A 22,072-nucleotide genomic window follows, 5' to 3' on the forward strand; every position below is an offset into this window, starting at 1 on the left:
CATTTGTCTAAAGGGCCAGTTCACATGGAATGCGATTATATATAAGTAACTGAAAATGTAATTCTAAACTAACTGCATTGCTCAATTTTGTTTACTTAAATACCATAAATAAACCAAAATAAACCATTTTGATCTAGAACATATATGTTCTATCTGGGTATCAAATTAAATTCAAATATTGTCATCCGCTGAAGCGTGACCGCTTTACTTGACGAACATAGTTACAAACTTTCATAATATAATTTTCAAATCTTAGAGACATTTAAATGTATATAATTGAATTTGACTGTAAATTAGGATGCATCACAGTATGAAGCTATGTTACGGTTGGTGGCCGCACATAGGAGTTCTCTACTGGAGGCCACGCGTCGTCACGTAGCGCAAGCGCTCCATGCTTCGGGAGATTTACGTGCCGCTGAAAACTATTACATACAAGCGGGTAATCTTTACATTATTTATTGACGTAATTGAAAGAGGCAGCAATGGGCGACCTTATTATATAATAGTGATCTCTTCCAGGCAACCTTAAGTTGGAAAGGAATAATTAAAATTGTATTTGGTAAAAGCGTAAAAAAAAAAATAGACTAAAAGGATGAAAGAAAGGGCTAAAGATAAATTTAAATGCAGTATAAACAATATAAATAAAAAAATATATACTAGATTTTATGAAAGCATTTCTTGCTTATTATTAGGGTGTTAAGTCTATTAGGGTTTATAAAATTGTTTTATGTATATTAGTAATAGTATGATTAGTAGATGCGTAACATTGACTGGTTGGAGGGGTGGGGGGAAGGGATTGTTAGTAATGCAGACTACCAGTACCATGGCTAGCATTTTACCCTGTCAGGTCGAACTCCACGCGGTTCCCCCTAGAAACTATAGTGCTAAATTCCATGTGTATTTATTATGATGACCAACTGACCTGCCTTTTCATTCTCGCCTATCGTCCCTCACTGGTGCCTGCCAGCATATACCGTTAGCGCAGAGAGGGTTACCATTCCATTATCATCCATTAAAAAAAAACACTGACAGGTTATAAAACTTCATATATTATAAACAGTGTCGCCGTCGTTTTTTCGCACAACAATTTTGTACTGCGTAATAATACTTCTGCTGCGGTATTAATTTTTCGTATACATGTAACTTTTATTTTTGTTAAATTATGTTAATTAATAATGTGTCAGATGATTGGAAGAGCGCGATCCAGATGTATCGCTCCGCTGGACAATGGGAGGGAGCAGAACGCGTCGCTCGGGCTCATGCACCCAGCGCAGTGCAACAACAGGTCTGAAAATGACGCATTGTATTATATATATTATGTATATATATTTTACATGCACACATATACTCACACGCATGCATACATAAACACACACACACGCACGCACGCACGCACGCACGCACACGCATGCATGCATTTAGATATACTTATTACTAATATTAGATAAAGTTTATGTCTTAATTTTATGGTACTATGCTTGTATTTGCATGGTTATGGAGAAGCGTGACCTTCTGATACAGGTGATAACACTTACTAGGTCACAACAACGATCTTAGTATTATATCAATTTTGTTACGAAATAAATATTCGTTTCATTTTTTTTTTCATATTTAACCGCCTTCGCTTCGCACGAGTAGATAGAAAGATAAATTCATATATTATATTAACTTTAATAGACAATTTTTTCTTACCTTGAGTTACGTTATTGTAATTTCCGTAGGGATTTTTTTTTAATAATGTACCTATAGCCTTATTACTCATTGATAGTTTTTTGAAGATGAATGAATTTTTAAAGTCGGCTAAGTAGATTTTATTTTATTTTATCCGTAATAAGCAAACAAACAAACAATCAAATCTTTCCTCTTCATAATATTAGTATATATACGAGTATTATACAGACTAGCTAATTCGATAAATGTTGTTCAGCCTCATTTTCATTTAATATCACGTACTTTATATCTTTATGCAGGTGGCTCTGCAATGGGCTGCAGCTTTAGGTGGAGCGCCGGCTGCCCGCTTGCTAGCCGCTAGGGGACTCGCGGCGTTAGGGGCACGATGGGCATTACAAGCACAGAGGTTACTAGTTTAACTATGCTCTTAATATGCATTTCGACATGTTTGTTTCTGGTCTTGTTTAAGAAGAAAATGGGAATCTTAATAATTGTAATAAAATTGTAACTAAATCATATCTGTACATGGGATATATTCTAGAAAAAATATTATATATTATTAATAAGGTATTAATAAGAGCAATAGAAATCGAAACGATATATTTTTGAAATTTTGACAGTCTGTCAGTCCATCTGCCAATCAGTCTGTCTGTAGATAAAATAATATAAGGACTTTTAATAAAACTGTTTTTTTTTATACAACTTAGAATGGCAAACAGGCTGACGGTCCACCTGATGGAAAGTGTTAACCGTCGCCTATAGACATGAGCAGTGCCATGCACATAACAGAGTATTTTTGAGAAAGTTGCTTTATTTTGATGGTAATTACGAGTGTTCGCAAAAAAATGACTTATTGTTTTGTGACATTATAGGTGGGACATAGCGACGGAGCTGAGCGAGCTGGGCGGCGGCATCACGAAGCGCGAGGTGCTGCGGCACGAGGCGGCCGCCGTGGCGGAGGAGAGGCCCGAGGAGGCGGAGGCGGCGTTCGTGCGGGCGGGCGCCGCCGACGACGCCGTGCGCATGTGGGCCGCGCGCGGGCAGCACGCGCGCGCGCTCGCGCTCGCCGAGCGACACGCCAAACACATGGTAACCACGCGGAACGAGATTATATTCTTATGATCTATACTTTGTACAAAACTCGAATGCTTCGGTACCTCTGTCCCATTCGTGTTTTTACCGTGAAGCAGTTTTTTTTTTTAATGGGTGATAATGGTATGGTAACCCCGTTTGCGCTATTGGTATACACTGGCGGGGCACCAGTGAGGGATAACAGATGAAGATGAAAGTAAGTCAGTTAGCCCATCCTGACGAATTAAACTAGAATTAGTCACGATGGTTTCCACGGGGAGTCACGTGGAGGTCGACCTGACAGGGTATATTGCTAGTAAAAGGGCTATTTGACCCCATTACTAACAATCCCTTTCCCTTCACCGTGAAGCAGTTGTGTTTGCATGGTTGTGTTTCGGTTTGAAGGGTGGGATATGGCGTGAATTTACAGGGTACAGAGGAATAACATCCGAGTCCTCAGGAATGGCAACGCATGGGGGGTATCATGGGCGGAATAGTATGTGTGTGTACTGTTATGTCCATGGTACTGCTCACGTCTATAGACGACGGTTGCCACTTTCCATCAGGTGGGCCGTCAGCTTGTTTGCCATTCTAAGTTGTATAAAAAAAACTTCTTAATTGACAACAAATAATAAATGAAATGATTAAAGTGGTTAGTCATTAAACAAAATTAGACAATTAATTCTAGATGGCGCTGGAATCGTGACTCGTGGTTTTTGTTCATTGTTTTGTAATTAAAGATAATTTGAAGTAAAATTTCTAAATTGGCGAATGATTTTATTTCTTTTTTATCTTAGATTTTATCTAAAATTATAATAAATTATTACTATAGCAGTAAAAAAACAAATAAAGCCATACGCCAATTTTTTAAATTTAATTACAAAATAATTAATAAAAACTACAAGTTCTCTATTATAGCGACATATAATATTTCGTGTCCAATTTTGTTTAGTGACCAGTCATTTCAAATGATTCCCGATAGTTATTATTCAATAAAAAAACTAATTAAATAATAAATTAACGAACTGTTTCCTAATTGCATTATATCTATCGATATGAAGGATACTCCATAATGCGCACTTACTTGAAAACGTATCACATTGGAGAACGTAAACAAATATCTGTAATAACAATAAAGATTAGCTTTGATTGTTATCAGGTAGAAGAGGTCTTGGTGGAAGGAGCGCGCGCCGCAGCAGAACGCGGGGATTTGCCGCAGTTTGAGGCGCTCATGATTCGAGCTAATAGGCCGCGGGAGGTCGTGCAACACTATAAGGATCTTGGTTAGATTGTTATTCCGAAATTCATAATGGTTTATATATAATAACACAAAATTTTAATTGTCATGAAGTACATTAAAATTGAATTTTTATTTTTAATTACTACTAATCTTGATAAATAATTAAATGGTGTTACTGTGATGTACCTAATTAAATATGCGCGGTACCTATTGCAATACATTTCAACGTTGAAATTATTTAAAAAACGAAAAAAGATTTTTTATAGTATCGATTCCTTTTCTTTCTCTATTAAATAATAATTGTCTTTGTTATCTTTAAAGCTATGTTAATTTTTTAACGTTGTTTATATGTTGTGTAGGAAATTTTATGAAATAACTATAGTTGTCTTTTCTGAGAACTGAAACTATAAACATAGTAAGTTCATATAATTTCTGTTAAACACACATTTATATATAGCAACATGCATACACAGCAAATGAATTATAATTATTGGTACAGATATTATAAGCAGTTATTTTCAATTTGTAGAGCTCTGGGAGGAGGCATCACGTGTATCCCGCGAATATTTACCCGACAGCGGAGAGCCGGTCCCGCCTACTGTTCCACCATTGCTACAGCGCGCTGCAGAACATGCAGATAGGTAAGGTGATAAGTTTTCTAATCATATAAAATATAAGTAAACTAGTTTACAAATTTGAATAAACAATACAAAATTTCATTAAAATTTGCTGAATGATTTCAGAGATATATGTGAACAAATATTGTAATAACGGATTTTAATGCATGGATTCCATACGATTAATTTCTTAAATAGATTTTTTTGTTTTTCTGGAATAACGTTTTATTTACTTATAATTAGATGACCCGATAAAATTTGTATCACTTTAAATGCTATCTATTAAAAGTAATTCGAAGTAGCGATTCCCATACAAAATTATCTATTTTTAGTTTATCGATTTTTCAGCAGAATTTTAGCGGTTTTCCGATTTTTTATCTTTTAAACAACCCTTCTTTTGTATATAGATTCTATTGTAATAGATATATAGATTGGGCAACCAATGCTTATATTTAAATGACTAGCGGTCCGTCTCGGTGTCGCACGGGTCTAATTTTTACATTTTTACCTAATCCTACCTAGCTACATTTTTCATAGATGTGCCCGCCCCCACCAGCCCCTCTCCCGCACCGCTACAATGCCTGGCTAGCTAACCACGTGGCCAACACGGCGCGGGTGGCGGGTGGTGCCTTATATCTGACTTTTTAACATAACATCTTTCGAATGGAATATACCTATGATTAGTATTTATTATGTTAGCACGTGTTGCGTGTCGCGTGTTGTTGGCACGGTTGGCACGGTTGTTACGGTTGTCACGGTGTGCGCAGGGGCGAGTGGTGGGAGGCGGTGGAGCTGCTGGTGAGCGCAAGCGCGGCGGGCGCGGCGGGCGGCGCGGCCGGGCTCGCCGAGCGCGCCGCCCTCCGCGCCGCCCGCCTCGCGCGCGACCACCTGCACGCCGCGCCGCGCCGCCGCGCCGCGCGACTCCTCGCCGACAGGTGCGCGCGCGCACACTGCACACGCGCACACACGCACACACACACACACGCACGCACACACACACGCACACACACACGCACACACACGCGCGCGCGCGCACACACACACACACACACATACACACACACACACACAAACGCACACTCACACGCAACAACACACGCGCACACACATACGTGCACGCACACAACACATACGCACTTTATAATCATTGTGGTGTATTGTAGTGTCTTATTCAATTATATAATGTAATATTCTTTTTTACTATGGTGGCAAGCAAGCATATGGCCCGTCTAATAGTAAATGGGATTACCGTAGCCTGTGAACGCCTGTAACATCAGGAATATTACGCGGCTTTTTGAAGAACCCCATGTCTCTAGAGAAAGCCGCTGAAACCGCACTATGTGTAACCATTTATGTTCTAGGATGTGAGGATGGATTTTATTGTATCTACAAAAATTGGATTGAATTAATAAAATGTATAAACTATTAAGACTAATTAAAAGGAAATGTATAAACTACCAAAATACCTCAGTTTGCAGACGAAGGTTTTTAACCAGTGCGTGCTACCAGTGATGATTTATGGAACCGAAACATGGTCCCACATGATTGCCTGTATGCAAAAGCTTCGAATTACTCAGCAGGCTATGGAGGGTGCTCGAAGTCTATGTTATTTGCGTGATAGAATCCGAAACCAGGATATCCACTATCCACAAGTACCAAAGCAAAGAGTAAGCCATAGCCTAAAGGATAAGCAAGCTGAAGTGGCAATGGGTTAGTTATATAGTTCGAAGAATCGACAACCGATGGGGAAGAAAGGTTCTTGAGTGGCGACCTCGTACGGGCAAACGCAGTGTAGGACGACCCCTCCCCATCGAGTACATGGAGTGTCGACCTCAAACGCATTGTAGGGAGTTAGTGGATGCAGGTGGCTCAGGACCGTTCTTTATGGTAATTTATGGGGGGGAGGCCTATGTCAAGCAGTGGACCGATAATGGTTAAAATGATGATAATGATGATGAACTATTAAAACGTTCATAACGAAGTATGTCAATTTTCAAAGAGCAGTTGTTAAATTTTTCTGATTGATTTTAAAAAATACTCTGATAGCGAACGACGTTAATCATGTACTTATTAAATTATCACTGAAAATTTGTAAAATGTATTTGAACTATTCCAAAGTAAAATATGAAGTAAATGCAAAATTTTTAATAGATACTTTTTAAATAATCGATCAGAAACATTGATAATATTGTTTTTGAAAATTGACAAATAATTGTAATGTTGCCATTTCGATAAGAAAAATTATAAATTAATATTTTAATATTGCAGGTTTGCGGCTATCGGTCAGAGCGACATCGGGGAACAACTTCGAGCCGCACTGACTGAAGGTTATGAAGGAGATGACGAAATGGCAGGTAGTTAACGGAGATTGTTGGAAGCCTACTGATAAGAATATCATCTCTTTTTCTAAGAACTGTAGATGGCATCGAAATAGCAATAATGATAACATTTTTAATGGATTGAATTTTGTCAGACTGCTTTACTAATGTCATTGAATGTTGAGTAATTTAGCAAATACATGTGTTTAAATAACAAAATTGTTATTGAGCGGACGGGATTATTTACAAGTATGAAATGTGAGTGTAGGAAGCTTTAGGACTATAATTGTGGTTGTATTTATTGATTTATGACTGTATGTTTATAAATAAAATAAGTATTTCACTTAATCTAAAGGTGCATCACCGCAAGAGGAATACGAGGAGGAAACGGAGCCGGGCCCGTTAGTACGCGAGCCGGAGCCGGATACGGAAGCGGACGGCGAGTCGGAAGCACTGGAGCGGTTGGCCCGTGCGGGCCACTGGCAGCGGTGCCTGGCCCGGGCGGGCCGCGCCGCGCCGCACTACGCGTTGCGATACGCCGCCCATCTCTTTAAGGCACATCCTGTATGCAGGAATTGATTTACTTATTTCTTTTGTTTTTTTATTTCGTTTAAATATTAAATATAATTAAATATTTCTAATATTAATAATATAAATATGTAATATTAATACATAATATTAATATTACAAATATGAGTTTGTTTTTTTGATACTTATTGGTGTTATAAAGGTTAAACTAATTGTCATGTGAATTGGTATTGTACCTATACTTGAGATAGATACGGGTATTAGATTATTTTTATTCTGATCAATCAATATATCCCGATCGGTGCTTTGCTTGAAATATAAGCATGTCTAATATTAATTACATTTACTATAACGGTAACAGCCGACAAATGATTCTGACTATCTAACGTAATAGGTAAGAGTTAATTTGGTTCGTTATCAGTATTTTCTACTAACGTTATATAATACTGGAATGTAGTTTTTATTTATTTGATTTGATCAATAACATATTAAGATTTATTATGAAGCAGATACATGTATATACATATGTATGTTTAATTAAAGCGTATGGAAGGAGTGGACATCGAAAGTGAAGAAGCGCCTGAGGGATTGTCGCAAGCGCTGGAGGCGCTGGACGAGTACTTGGTGCGCGGGCAGGGCGCGGCGGCGGCGGCAGCGGGCGCGGACGCGGCGCTGGCGCGCGCCGTGTGCGGCGAGGTGGTGGTGCGCGCGTCGCTGGCGCCGCGCTCGCTGCGCACGCTGCACCGCGCCGCCGCCGCCCTGCTCGCCGCCGGCGCAGACCACAGGACCCTGCAGGTATGCACTCTCGGCTCTACTCGCCGCCGGCATACGCTGGCCGAGCACCAGTGGCGGATAACAAGTGAGCATGAAAGCAACTCAGTTAGCCCATCGTGACGTATTCCACAAGAATTAGCCACGATGGTTTCCATGAGAAAATTATGTGGAGGTCGACCCCATAGTGTATGGTGCTAACAATCATCCCTACGGATATGTACTTGGCATTATGTATTTATAGTTTACAGCAAATTACTAAATAGCTTCTATCCAAGAGGATTTATATAGTATATACTATTTGTAAGCGGAGAACAAGAATTGTAATTGATTGAAGAAACTTACATTACTTGTGGTAATAAAAATATGTTATTTTGTAATTTCGCTACTATTAAATTTACTTTGTTAGTATTTATTCTATCTTTTTTATCGCTTAATCTATTCTATGTATGTTTTATTTTAGGCTATAACTCTTCTAATGGCTTTACACGTACCGCAAATTGCTTCTAAGGCTGCGCGAGCACTGCCGCGGTATACGGATATTATTGTTGCTGATGTTGGTAAGTGAGAACGTGATATATTTTTAATCCCATTGTAGTAAAGCGTGCCTTGTTATTAATTTTTTTTTTTTTACTTTTTCGTATTATCTGCAATAATGTTAATTGTATAATGAATGAGCTTTTATCCGCTATTTCGTACGCGTGGATTTCAGAAGTAGGAAAATAAATGAAATAGACAACTTCTTAATGGTGTATTAAGATAAAATATACATCAGATTTTATATCAATCCCTCTGGAATACAATTGCGAAAACTGCATTTGAATACTAAATCAAAAATTACTGACCTAGTTTGATTTAGTACAATAATTTTTAATATCGTGATACCGGAGCTAACATACAGACAGACAAGCAAGTTTTTTCAACACACGGTAGAGGACCTCTATTCATCCAGATCAAAATATCCAAAAATTATTGATTTGGCTTCTATTGTTCTTATTAAGACCACTCATATTAATTTTCATTAAATATTTCCTATATACATTTATCGTCTAGTTAGTTATAGCTTGACTATATTAGTAAGATGATTTGCTAATAGCTACATAATTTTCAGTCCTGCTGTTAGATGACCTTTAATAACCTCCGAATCAATATATTCATATCGAGCAACATATATAAAAATTACAGTTAAATGATTAACTGTCTTAAGTTATTCCAAATGCAAGTACTTAATTCTATGGAAGAAATAGACTTTGAAAATTATTAATATTTGCCACAAGTTATTGAATTTATAAGTAGTTATTGCCCTGGCAAATAAACTTTACTATTGATTTATTTGGTACAATTATTTTTATTGAACGTAATATTCGAAATGAAAATAATTATCTGTGGCATATAGGACAGTATTAGTTGTATATCTGTGTATGTGCTACGAGCTACGTGTAACGGCTACACATCATACATAATTTCGTAGCACATCCGTAGCGCGTAACTCTAACGCGTAGCTGCTTGTAGCACATGGGGAGTATCATGGGCGAAATAGTGTTTTCTGTTATGTCTATGATATTAGTCATGTTTGTAGGCGATGGGTTACACATTACATCAGGTGACCCATCAGCTTGTTTGCCATTCTAATTTGCATAAAAAAAATATATAAAATGTAATACTTATAGCTTACTACATATGCGGAGTGCAAGTGCGGTCTGAAGGAACTAGTGGGTACCGTGAAGCATTTGTTCTCCTCAATCGATGCCTCGACTTGGTGGAGGCGGCAGAAGATGACACCGTCCATCTTCTTGACTACACTGATTTTGGTAATAGTTTTTATGATTATTATTTCATCATCAGCAGAATTTCATCCCTTAAAACCCAAACAAAGGTTTGGGTTTTAAGGGTAAAATTCCGCTTGATTGAAAGAAATGGTAGCTAGACAGTATTGCTAACTGTCCTTTCTCTTTCTGTGTTTGGATTTATATTCAATGTTATTCACATAGTCTTATTTAAGGGAGTTTCTTACACCAGAATTGTCTGTAGTTCATCCCAGAATGCGAGTGGAGTTTTTAACCATGTGTTAAACAATATCGGAGAGTACATAATGTGCCTTTTTTGCGCACCCTGGAAAATAGCTTTATATACATCATCATAATATCAGCCAATATTTGTTTATAAAAGAAGTTTTGCCAGTAGTTGCCACGCTTGGCAGGCGGGTTGGCAACCGCAGTTAGGCTTTGGTGATATTTTATTTTTGTATACACCAATGGTTATTTATCTATTATTTTAGAAAAACCAAGATACAATTATTGCAATAATTAATAATAGCATAGAGATTTGACATGTTAAATTTTATCGTTTATTTACATAAATATATAAACCTGTGATTTTCAGAATGACAAATATATAATATTTTTTGACACATATCCATATACTCTCCAAACAATTGTTCTGAAATCTTTCAATTCTTCTGAAATTGATGTCGGTAGTGTTGCATGAATGCAGCTATATTTTTTGTTGGTCTGATATTCTTATGTTTACATGGTTACATAGAGTGCACGGACTGGTCGCGGCAGCCGCTGGTGGTAACGGGCGGTGGCAGCGGTGGTAGTGGCGGCAGTGCGGTGCGGGGCGAGGCATTGCACGATGTACGCGAGTGGGTGCTCGCCGTGTCCATGGATCAGGGGGTTGAACAGGTCACATACATAATGTAATGTAATCTAAGTAGGACTTTATTTTTCGCGCTTAACCTCTCATTGGGGCCGTTATGCGTATGAGTCGTGGCTAGTACAGCCAACCTAGCTCCGCCCAGGTAACAAACGTTTTAAGAAAAATTTTAATGGCAAAGAAGTTGATGGTCAATTTGATGAGATGCGGTAACCGTCGCCTGTAGACATGAACAGTACTATGGATGTCAAAGAATACCCATAGTATCCCTCATGCGTTGCCATTCTTAAAGACAGTTGTGTTATGCCTCAGTATCCTGTAATGATTCCGTGAGTTCATTGAGAGTTTTTTATAATTTGTCGTGCCACAATTTATTAATGATACGATTTTATTGTTACGATTCATAATCGAAAGTATAAAATAGATTTAATTCTATAAAGACGCTTTCTTAAATTCGTGAATATCACTATTGTTATATAGTACACGCCTACGGTATCGTGTTGAATAAATACATTTTGTTCTATTTTATAATATTGTGACTATAAAATCGTAAGAGATTTTTATTATTAAATTATGTCATTATATCTAATTACTAGAGACACGTTGGTTACAAAGTTTGTAAAAGTATTATTATTCGAATATTTATATTTTTCGAGTCCTTATGACTTATGCCTTATTCAATGACATTCATTTATATTTTTTTCAGAATAATTTTGAAAGTAATTTTTATTTTAGGAATAAGGAAGTTGGATTTTTGTTACTTAATTATACGTATCAATATTGAAATCTTATCTATAATTCACCTATCTACAATAGTTACCTGAATGTTATCAATGTGATAGACATAATACTATAATTAGTACTATTCTGTATTCCAGAATTTATTTATTTATTTACAAGAAACATGGCAAGTGTATAGATGTTACAATAAGTAATTAATGAGATTATGGCCTACATAAGAAATGTAATTGATTGATATGATTTATCAGACCCTCCCGGTAGAGGGCGAGGGCGAGTACGCGAGCCGTGTAGGCGCCGATCAGCAGTGCTGCGTGCTCACCGGATATCCGCTGGGTACACGCCTCGTCACTTTTACAAATGGTCTGCATTGTTCAAACTATTTTAATTTTATATGAGGTTAAAGGAAAATCACCGTTCTCTGATAACGGATGCTAGAATTCGGGTGCAATTCAGAATGAGTGTATTTTTATTTTAAATTGGCTTTTAATCGCGACTTCGCTTGCGCGACCTGTATACTTTAGTTTACTAATTGAGATCGGGTAGCTTATTTATGTTTTATGACTTTTATCACGGTGGTGGTTATAGGGTGAAAAAAAACATAACTTTTCCACCCTATTTAATATGTGTACATGTCAAATTCTATAGTGATTGGTTAAGCCGTTAAGTCTCTAAATATTTATAGTATATATAGTAATGTTTGTAAAGTTTTTATATATATATTTTATATTTGGAAAGTATTTATAGTCTCTAATATTAGAATGTAGCAAAAATTTATTTCAGTTATGTATATTTTTGATTCTATTCTGTCGTAAACTAAAATTACAGGGCGGTGCGCGAACAGAGAGTGGTGGTCGCGCGTGTCGAGCGCGGCGAAGGGCGGCGGCGCGGCGGCCGCGCTGCTGCACCACGTGACCGCGTGGTGCGGCCCCGCTGACTACTCGCACGTATAGACTAGCTATATAGCAGGTATCCAGAATATTTCCTACCGAGTAAACAATGGAACTAGACTTATTCAGTTTGTTTGGGAGCGCCAGATGAATAACAATGGAGTGGCATCCCCACCCGAGCTATTGGTATACGCTAGCGAGGTACTAGTGAAAGATGTTAAATGAGGATATATTCCTTATAACTACAGCACCATTCATGTAGAACGAAATTTTAGATGCGATTTTCTCGCATACTTGAGGCCATTTTTTTACGGGTAACCATTTGTTACTTTATATAAAAAGAAAAAAATAATAATTTGGTGTAAATCTTATTAAAGAGCGTGATGAGATTAAATTTATCAAAAATCATATCTAATTTTACCTTTAGTTGTAGCTAACTGAGAGCAGGCCATCCGAGTGCATTGTATTATATTTTTGCTCATATTTCATTTGTCTGTAGAAGACAGCAATGGGAACATATTCTTTTTTTTTCGATATATTAGTAGTATACCTGCTTATGCCATAGCCCAGGATAAACTGACAGACAGGATGCTGTTATATACCTAGTTTTTTAATTCTGCTACTATCTATACATGTGCAACTTATAGTCATTATAGGATATGAAAGATTGTATATTTAGCAAGATATACCCATTTGTTTACACCTACAAATGTATCTAATAAATACAGTATTACGTTTTCCGTGTTTTCTTTTCGATATTTATGAAATGCGATAAATTATAAAAAGTTTTCGTGTTAATAACGAAATACCAGAGGAAGATTTTGTACAAAAGTCGTTTGCTTGGGTACCTCTGTCCCATTTGTGTTTATACCGTAAAGCAGTTGTGTTTGCATGGTTGTGTTTCGGTTTGTAGGGTGGGATATGGCAATGAATTTACAGGATACAGAGAAATAACACCTGAGTCCTCAGGAATGAAGAAGAAGAAAGGGGGTACTATAAGCGCAACAGTGTACTCTGTTATGTCCATGGTACTGCTCATGTCTATAGGCGACGGTTACCACTTTCCATCAGGTAGGCCGGTTGTTTGCCATTCTAAATTACATAAAAAAATATTGTTGCAGCAACTTCATAAAGGAGGATGTTCTCAATTTGCCTATATTTTTTTATGTGTATGATACTTGTGAGTACTAATAGAAGGAGACTTTGTACAAATAATTTGTTTGGGTACCTCTGTCCTATTCATGTTCCTGCCTTGATACAGTCATGTTTGCATGGCTGTTTTAATAGTATCTTCACTATTTCTGAATCTATTTTGATCATTCTTTTTATAGTCAATAGGTTTTACTTAATGCAGTGTTACTTCTATATTAATTTTAAAGGAATTGAATTCGCTGTTTTGTTGTGGAGTAAAATATTAAATTATTTTAAAACAGTTTCGTGAATTATCTTTTAAATCTAAACTCTAAATAAGATGGTTACATGGTTCATAAACAACAAATCATTGAATAGAAACCTACATAATTATATTATTTTTAAAGATTTTTATTTAATTATTGACATATTATATCGTCGTATTAGGAGTTTAGTAATATGTGACGAGGTTCAAGGACAAATAAAATAACAGACGAATTTTGATATCGCTATAATAAACTCATTTGTTATCACATTTATTTAATAATATATTTTGACACACATATTTGTTACGTACTAGTTTTTTGTAGATTTTATTCCGTATTCATGACAAATACTACATTGAATATGATAACAACAAAGATATTTACCTTAAAAATTAGGCGTATCTGAATTTAGATAGAGCGATTAGTTATGACTTATTATAAGAATATGAAAAAACTTATAAAAGAAATCGCGGAGTTACGGGATTAGAAGGACAAAGTAATTTCATGATACAATAATATCATACTCTAGTATTCATCAAGAAAACGGAATAGGAGAATAACTTTGTATCTAGGAAGAAATATAACACTAAGGTAAGAATGTTTAGGTACATGATATCCGATACCATATCACATTGATTCGCCATTCACACTACAGAGTGATACTTTAAAGGCAAAATGGCCACATGCTTTAATAATTGCATGAAGTTAGGGCAAGCTCGTCAGTATAAACTCGACAGACTGAATCCTAAGTCCTCTAGTGTTAGGTGTTGAGACGGCTATCGTTTAGGGAAAGATCTTCACTATTGATATGAATATTCTTATTATATTTATTTCGAGCAATACCTCGAAAATAGTTTGAGTTACAAAGAATTTTACGGTTTTAATATATATACCTAGGAAGATTTAAAAAAGAGGAGAAAATAGTTGAAACTATTTAAGAAGGGGACATTAGGGAGGCATATTACAGGCAAGTGAAAGTTGTAAACTGAAGATTGGTTTCTTTGTATTACCTAATTCTTATTACCTATTTACCTCCCAAAAATTTTGTGCGGCTTTTGGTTTATCATCTTTATTTTTTTTTACTTTCAACTAAATTGAGTGGATATTTATAGTTTGTTGTTTGCTTTTAGAAACTTAGGTTTTTACTTTTCTGCGTATTAGTGTATAAAATACTGTAAACAATAATAAAGAATCATGAAATGGACTGGTATCGGGGCTCGTCGAGGCACGTAACAATATTAGATAATGTCTTTTATACATTTGTTACTAAGAATATTATTTGTTATACTAATATATCGAGATAATAAGCGTAAGTTAGTTTGACTGTCTCCAACATACGTCAGAGCCAAATGTCATTTAATATATTTTTCTTTAATAAATATCTATATTTCAATAATATAAATATTGAATATGTATATTTTATCCCCAAATTAATCGAATACAAAATTATAGTGTAAAAATACACTTAAAACGCCAGATATATATTTAGGCATTTGGAAACATTTGAGTACTTATTTGGAAAATTTTCTAGGTAATCTAAAAAGGAATATAGATTCTCTCTCTTAGGAAATATACAACCACGTTGAAACGATTAGTAGGGCTGCGGTACGCGTGGCCACCATGCGCACGCTCGCGCCGGCCGCGGGGGCCAGCACACCAGGTAAACAAGATTAGTATTGTCAGATGAGCCACTAAGCTATGACAGCACTGGAAGAACACAGATTTTAACGAGATATAATTACATTACACATTTCCCGTAGATATGTAACTTTTATCTAACACCAACAATGAAAATATCATTTTACGATTATATAATGTTTGTATCTACAAATGAGCTACTCTAGTGGCTGTATGAAGTGTGAGACACGTGCTAGCCACCGATTGGATCATTTGACGCTATTGTTCCACTTTATTATACTCATATATCTAATTAAAGTTATAGGTATATCGATGATTTGGAACAACTTTAATTGAGGTGGCAGCTCTACACTCACAGAATGGTAATTAACGGGTTGATTAAAAGTTACGAGTTAAAGTAGATACTTATTAGAATTGTGTACATTTGTTTGGTTTCTAGAGATTATAAAAAGATTAATAACAGTAAATGCTATCACGAAAACAGTTGTGCGTAGAAAATTTTGAAAAATAATTTAGCCGTATTTACAATTTATATGTAAAGATAATTTGTAATAAAAAACAACTAAACTCTTAATAACGTCGATAGTAGTTAGCGATGTCTACAAATAAAGTAATAGGTATACATTAGGGAAATTCACTAAAGCACAACCTTGGAAGAATAGTACCTAGACGCGCTTACTTACTAGAATAACTTTAGAAATTTATTAATCGTATAAGGCAAAGTGTCAAAGTTGGGGTTATTTGAGATGAGATTTAATTTACATTTTATTAATAGATTCGGTATAAATAATCTAATTACATTAAGGGTATAAGTGTACATGGCGCTATACGTTTTATTTCAAAAGTACGAGCTACGTTTCAGTGCACAAACTATTTATATGAAGGACATTTAACAAAAAGTTTGAGTCATAATAAAAACACTACTGTCAAAGTAAGCCAGGCACAGATTAATATATATCACGAACATAGCTGGATCACAGGCGATCCGGATCTAACAAGTGGCGAACTATTAGATGTGACATGCTACAATACTGACGTTATCTAAATAGATTTTTCCTATATATTTCAGAAATGTACGCATATTATATATACTGATATTTATTATATTACACATAACATATAAAATTACTACAAATATATAGGTACAGTAGGCGCAAACATCAAAAATCGCACACAGATATTGGTTGAAAAAATGTACTTTTTTTATATGTATTCCTAGCTTGGTGTATATCTTTTGGCATAACAAACTATTTTTAGTATGTGTAGTAAAGCTAAGGAACGCATTACAGTTATTACTAATATCAAGTTAATGATATACGTGGAATAATTATGAAGCGTGTATTTGCTCATTATATGATTTGCTTTACAAGAGATTCCTATCGCAGTCCATAATTTACTATTGTGTGTGCTATTATGATGTCTGGGTCTAGTATCTAATCAAAAATTCTTCAAGCAATTTTCTATAAGCTCCTCTTTTAGGTCTATACTCTAAATGGTGTTGTCTTTTCAGGATTTCTCGAGGTCAAACCTTGAGTTTTAAATAGAAGAACGTAGAAACGGCTTTCAGTATTTTGATAATTTGGCATATATACACTCGCCACTTCTTCAACACATACCACATACGATCGAGCGTAGGTAGCATTTTCATTATATTAACTGACAATTAAACACGTAATAGAAAGTATTTGAGTATTTACACCATTGTTTTTAACATACGGCGAATAATAAATAATAGAGCAGCATGTGGTTCGGTGGCGCCGCGCGCCGATGCAATGTATTGTAATTCAGAGGTCGCTAATGTAGAGGGTCGTGTGCGTTGTGGTGTGGAGCCGTCGCTGCGTCGTGGGGCACTAGTTGTCGTCACGTCGCTCTGGCGACGGCTCTCTGGATCAGTCTGGTGACTCCTCTCCGCCAAGCGACGTGGCCGGGAACAGCGGATACCAACCATATGTTCGCTGCGGGAGGGTCAACTTATCGAGACAGATCTCTGCGCCGCCTAGTGCGAGGTTGTGCTCGAACCCACCACAGCGCTGCCATAGCATTACGACCAGTGTACGGCCAAGGGCTTCGCTCGCCTGTAACATAATCGTTTAAAAGTTGGTAAATCCCTAATTGAAAAGTCAGAGCTGTTTGTTGATCGTGGACAATATGGTGAACTTATAAACAACTGCATAATGTTATTAAATGAAAGCAGAAATAACACTGAGATGGATTCGTGGCCACTCGAATATCCATGGAAATGAAACAGCTAACCAATAAGCAAAGGAAGGGACATATAATGTCGAAAAAGGTCCAGAACCTTATTCTGAAGCTTAGAGCTAAATAATAGCCGGTTCTTATTGCCAGAGTTAAATAATTTAAAAGTTCTGAGGCGTTTCAGAAAACTACTAAACTAAGAAAAAATATAATGTATGTATTAAAAAGGGCTCTCACTGGACACTGCAAACTAAGCCAACTATGTCTCAAGTAGGCTTATAGCTCAAGTATTTGGAAATTTTGTTACAATGAGGTACAGATGTCGCAACACATTATTTGGGGCTGTAGCTTACTTATGCATAAACGATATGTCTCGTTTTGAAAATATATATTATATCCTAATGATATAAAAAACATTGTTGCAGAGAATATCTTAAAATTTTTATCACTGACAGGTATACGCAGTGAAATTTAAAAAAAAAAGAGCGACCACAAGTGATCTTATCGTTGTTATAGGTTTTTCTGTCTGAAAAAGCCTGTCTTTCAATAATAATAATATAGTGAATTTGACATTTTATAACTACCTACTATTTTTAACAAAACAGCTACCCTAAATAAGTGGTAAACGAATTTATTAATAGAATTCTTATTGTTAGTGATTTCATCAGATGTAACGTTTGGTGTCTTGCTTTTTTTCATATGAGTGGAAATTGAAATAATTATATTGATAAATTCCTTTGCAATTTTATCAGAGGGCTGGCTGGCTGTTATCGATATTACAGCAAAATTGTTTATCTACTAAAATTCTTACCTGTCAAAGGTAATCTTAGTAGGAATACGTAATATTGAAGATACCTGGTATTTGAGCGTTTGTTTGAAATGTGGCTCTGTCGTGCGGCGGATGACGCGTGTTTTTCGCTTATGTAGCCACTTGTCGCCATCGCGAAGGTAACACTTGACATATGAGTCTGGTACTTCTCCGTTTACACCATACACCCGGCGAGCATGGGACACCTAAAAAGATACATACTAATAGGAATTTCAAGTGTTAATAGATTTAAATTTAATATCAAATGAAAAGAATTTTTATTATTTTTAATAGAATTTGTCTTTTTGAAGTATTGAAGTAGTAATGTACACGCAATTTGTATAGGACTACAGCGTTTTTTAATCGAAAAATGGTTGAGATTCTTAATTTATGTATATTTGTAGTATATCATGCAATTTTTTTTTTGGTAAATTAAATCGAATAATACGATTTAATTATCTTAATATGACACGTGTCACTGACCTCTAGTTCCAACTGGCCTTTTATCATTATAATACTGATATTGATCTCGGCGTGCAGTGGTGCTAAGTGGGCGTTTCGCGGCGGCATCTGCCCAGGCCCGAGCGGCACGTCGTCGTCGTCATCGGCGGCGACCGCGTCGCAGGCGGCGGCTGCTGGCACCGCCGCCCACATGCTGCCCTTGCGCCCCGTCGCCGTGCCTGCATCGCCACAACCGATCACCACCACCCGACATACCACAGCCCTATTACGTTACTACTCGTTCTCCATAATGGAGTTTTCTATATATATTTATGAAGGTAACTGCTTATTATTCAAAAAACATCCAATTTAATATAACAAAAATAAAATTACGAAACGAGGGAAACCACTCAATCAAACATTTAAAATGATTAAAATAAACATTACATAAAATAAGCACGTCAAACAGCATCGTGCTAATGTATACAGTTTTTTACATAGACTCGAATCCTTTCTGTTTCCATATACACAAATGAAAGAAAAAGCGTCTTAACGTGTGCAGCCAAGAGTGTAGTCGATTTTCTAATAGTTGCCTTAAGCGGTCTTTAATTCATTATGGTATAAGCATTTTGTGTCATGAACAGCCATTGATCAAATTTAGAGAATGTTCGATGCGTTCTGCGAAGGACTATTTGTGTAGCTCATGCCATTGTTGGCTTCGGTGTGTCGCATCGGGTGCGCTACGTCATGCGCGACCGCGACCTACTAAACTTGCTCGCTTGCATTCGCATTTATCCCTACTTAAAGACTTTAAAATGAAACGTACTGATAATATTGTAATGTCCAACTAAGGCCTAGGGTAAGATATATACAAGAAATCTAATAGAATGCGTAATCGTAACAATGAGTGACATTCGCAGAGGTAATGAATTCCATAACATCCTAGGCGACACAATGCCATCGAGATGAACGTAGACGGGCAGCCGAACAGACGGTACACAGAGACAGATGAAGTGAGCGTGATCGCCCGCGGCCGGGCATGCGTCAGGACAGTACAGAACAGACACAGTGAAGTGATGAGAAGCGTCGGGCGCAGCCACATTCAACGGTGCGTGCGCGCGGCCGCCGCGCAAGCGATGACCCATGCTACTACATGGCCCGAGACCCTATTCTGATTCTTGAACTCGACCACATATGTTATCTGGCGCACGTGTTTATACGGGGGCGAGATACAATATGTGGTTCAAGCCAGTGCGTAGAGGCGTGATAGGATCAGAATAGAGGGGCTGGCGGCCGTCGGACGTCACAAGGGATCGCGTACACCGACATCCCGCACGAACAAACCCTGCAGGGAAGCACGCGCGGGTGCGGGCACTGGTAGTCGCTTACCGAGGAGCTAACGGTCCGTCGCTGCTGACCAAACAAGCACAACACAGTACAGTCAGTACTACCCTTCATTTTCGCATAGTCTAGTGGTTCTTGTGGTGGACAGAGGGGCGGTCTGGAGGCAGTGATTACGGTTATTTCGATGGCGATTGATATTTGCCTCAGTCACAAAGTTTTGGTAGAGTGCACTAGGGCATTATTGGTAGAGTACGTGATCGAATAATACAAAGTAAATTGTGCGAATAAAAAACTGAATAAAATAATTAAAATCTTATAGTGACATAACTCAGGAAAACTCAATACAAATCGTGTAGAAGTAGTTTATAAATCACTTAAAATACAGAGTATAAGAAGTAGACACTTGCGGAAACTGGTAATATTGATAGTTCAAGAATAGTGCAAAGTGACTGTCGAATTTTTTATTTTTATTTTAACATTATTGTTTTGTTATTTACATTTAAATTAATAGATAAAGAATCTAGTTGCTAAACTGCTTAAAAAGTTTAGTGATGAAATCAACTAATAATAATGGTTTTTTTGCTTAGTTGTACAATCCTTTTAATTTGACATGCCAGTATTTTAATAGTACCTATAGGTACAGAGATAAGCAAAACAAATTAGACGTAATTTGGGACGTACATGTATACTGACAGTATGATTACAATATGGCACCACTTTTAAAAGGCGACGCGAGGTTCAGTAATATAAAAGAAAACTCGAAATAAAACCGTAAACTAAGCCATCTGGTCAGCAGAATAGGCTACAATCATTCTATTATGGGAATTAATCCATGCCCATTAATATTTAATAGGTTATTAATATGAACACGTACGAATTAATATTGTACCTATTGGAACTTAGGTAGATTGCCATAAATGTAGAACCAACCATGTATATATGGCCATAAACTTATGTAATATATAATATATTATATATAATAATTTAACATATTTATTTAAAATTACATAATCTAATTATTGAGTAGATTAATTAAGACTAGAAATATCTAACAAGACTTATTGGCTATTTCGATCGATAATCTTGTAAGATTTAGATATAAACAAATTGAATTATCTCAAACCTAACAGTTGAATTAGCGTAATGAAATGTATACGCATATTCTATTTTTGTATAATTGAAACGGTTAGTAAACAATATCGTGATGTTTATTATCGCAATAGTAGTGCATAAAATAAATAAATACTTATAATAAAAGGTTTTTTGTATTAATTAATTATATTTTATGGATTTGTTAAATTATTTTTAATGAATTAAATTGAATACAATACTAACATCGTTTACACAAAAACAGATCATACGTAATTGTATTGGTACTAGTAATAGTGAAGACTCTAGTCGCCTATATTGTGAGGTGTGGATATATAGAGTGCGTGCACACTTACGCCTAGCAGTGGAGCCGGAGAGCGAGAGCGTGCGGCCAAGCTCGCCCTTGACGGCGCGCAGCGAACGCAGGATGTCGTCGGGGTCGCGGCGCACGCACGACGAGCGCCGGCGCTCGTTGCGGCGCGAGCCCGAAGGGCCGGCGCCGCCTTCGGGCCCGCCGCCGCCGCCCGCGCCACCCTCTGTGCACACCCATCACACGACGCTCGCACAACGTACTTACCTTCCTTACTGGCTTGCATAGTTTTTGTATGTATTATAGTAACACAAATAAAAAAAGTCTATCAATTGTGCAGTACTCGAATT

The 22,072-nt window shown here is 36.8% G+C and overlaps 2 protein-coding genes across 6 annotated transcripts in view; one reads left to right on the top strand and one right to left on the bottom strand.

Moving 5' to 3' along the window:
• LOC113521465 (intraflagellar transport protein 172 homolog) overlaps positions 1 to 13,236 on the top strand; it is a 30,490-nt gene extending 17,254 nt beyond the window's left edge. Inside the window, exons 22-36 of the mRNA XM_031912804.2 lie at positions 298 to 439; positions 1,185 to 1,285; positions 1,971 to 2,077; positions 2,544 to 2,760; positions 3,902 to 4,025; positions 4,512 to 4,623; positions 5,367 to 5,534; positions 6,868 to 6,953; positions 7,273 to 7,481; positions 7,989 to 8,240; positions 8,680 to 8,776; positions 9,887 to 10,027; positions 10,758 to 10,900; positions 11,861 to 11,972; positions 12,438 to 13,236. Coding sequence (XP_031768664.2) covers positions 298 to 439; positions 1,185 to 1,285; positions 1,971 to 2,077; positions 2,544 to 2,760; positions 3,902 to 4,025; positions 4,512 to 4,623; positions 5,367 to 5,534; positions 6,868 to 6,953; positions 7,273 to 7,481; positions 7,989 to 8,240; positions 8,680 to 8,776; positions 9,887 to 10,027; positions 10,758 to 10,900; positions 11,861 to 11,972; positions 12,438 to 12,562 — 2,136 coding nt within the window. The 3' untranslated portion in view covers positions 12,563 to 13,236. The remainder of the gene's footprint in view (positions 1 to 297; positions 440 to 1,184; positions 1,286 to 1,970; positions 2,078 to 2,543; positions 2,761 to 3,901; positions 4,026 to 4,511; positions 4,624 to 5,366; positions 5,535 to 6,867; positions 6,954 to 7,272; positions 7,482 to 7,988; positions 8,241 to 8,679; positions 8,777 to 9,886; positions 10,028 to 10,757; positions 10,901 to 11,860; positions 11,973 to 12,437) is intronic.
• Positions 13,237 to 14,134: 898 nt separating this feature from the next.
• The window catches only part of LOC113521466 (regulating synaptic membrane exocytosis protein 1), a 142,337-nt gene continuing 134,399 nt past the window's right edge, over positions 14,135 to 22,072 (bottom strand). For 3 of the 5 annotated variants that reach the window (XM_031912903.2, XM_031912904.2, XM_031912900.2), the window contains exons 18-21: positions 21,769 to 21,948; positions 19,022 to 19,218; positions 18,586 to 18,744; positions 14,135 to 17,609 (exon numbers count right to left, since the gene is read on the bottom strand). In XM_031912903.2, coding sequence (XP_031768763.2) covers positions 17,424 to 17,609; positions 18,586 to 18,744; positions 19,022 to 19,218; positions 21,769 to 21,948 — 722 coding nt within the window. In that variant the 3' untranslated portion in view covers positions 14,135 to 17,423. Of the gene's footprint in view, positions 17,610 to 18,585; positions 18,745 to 19,021; positions 19,219 to 20,368; positions 20,393 to 21,768; positions 21,949 to 22,072 lie in introns of those variants that run through there. The other 2 variants (XM_052899013.1, XM_031912906.2) reach the window with 2 other exon arrangements.

The sequence above is a fragment of the Galleria mellonella genome, unplaced genomic scaffold (genome assembly GCF_026898425.1).
Source record: "Galleria mellonella isolate WM207_F2 unplaced genomic scaffold, CSIRO_AGI_GalMel_v1 utg55, whole genome shotgun sequence".
Taxonomy (NCBI): domain Eukaryota; kingdom Metazoa; phylum Arthropoda; class Insecta; order Lepidoptera; family Pyralidae; genus Galleria; species Galleria mellonella.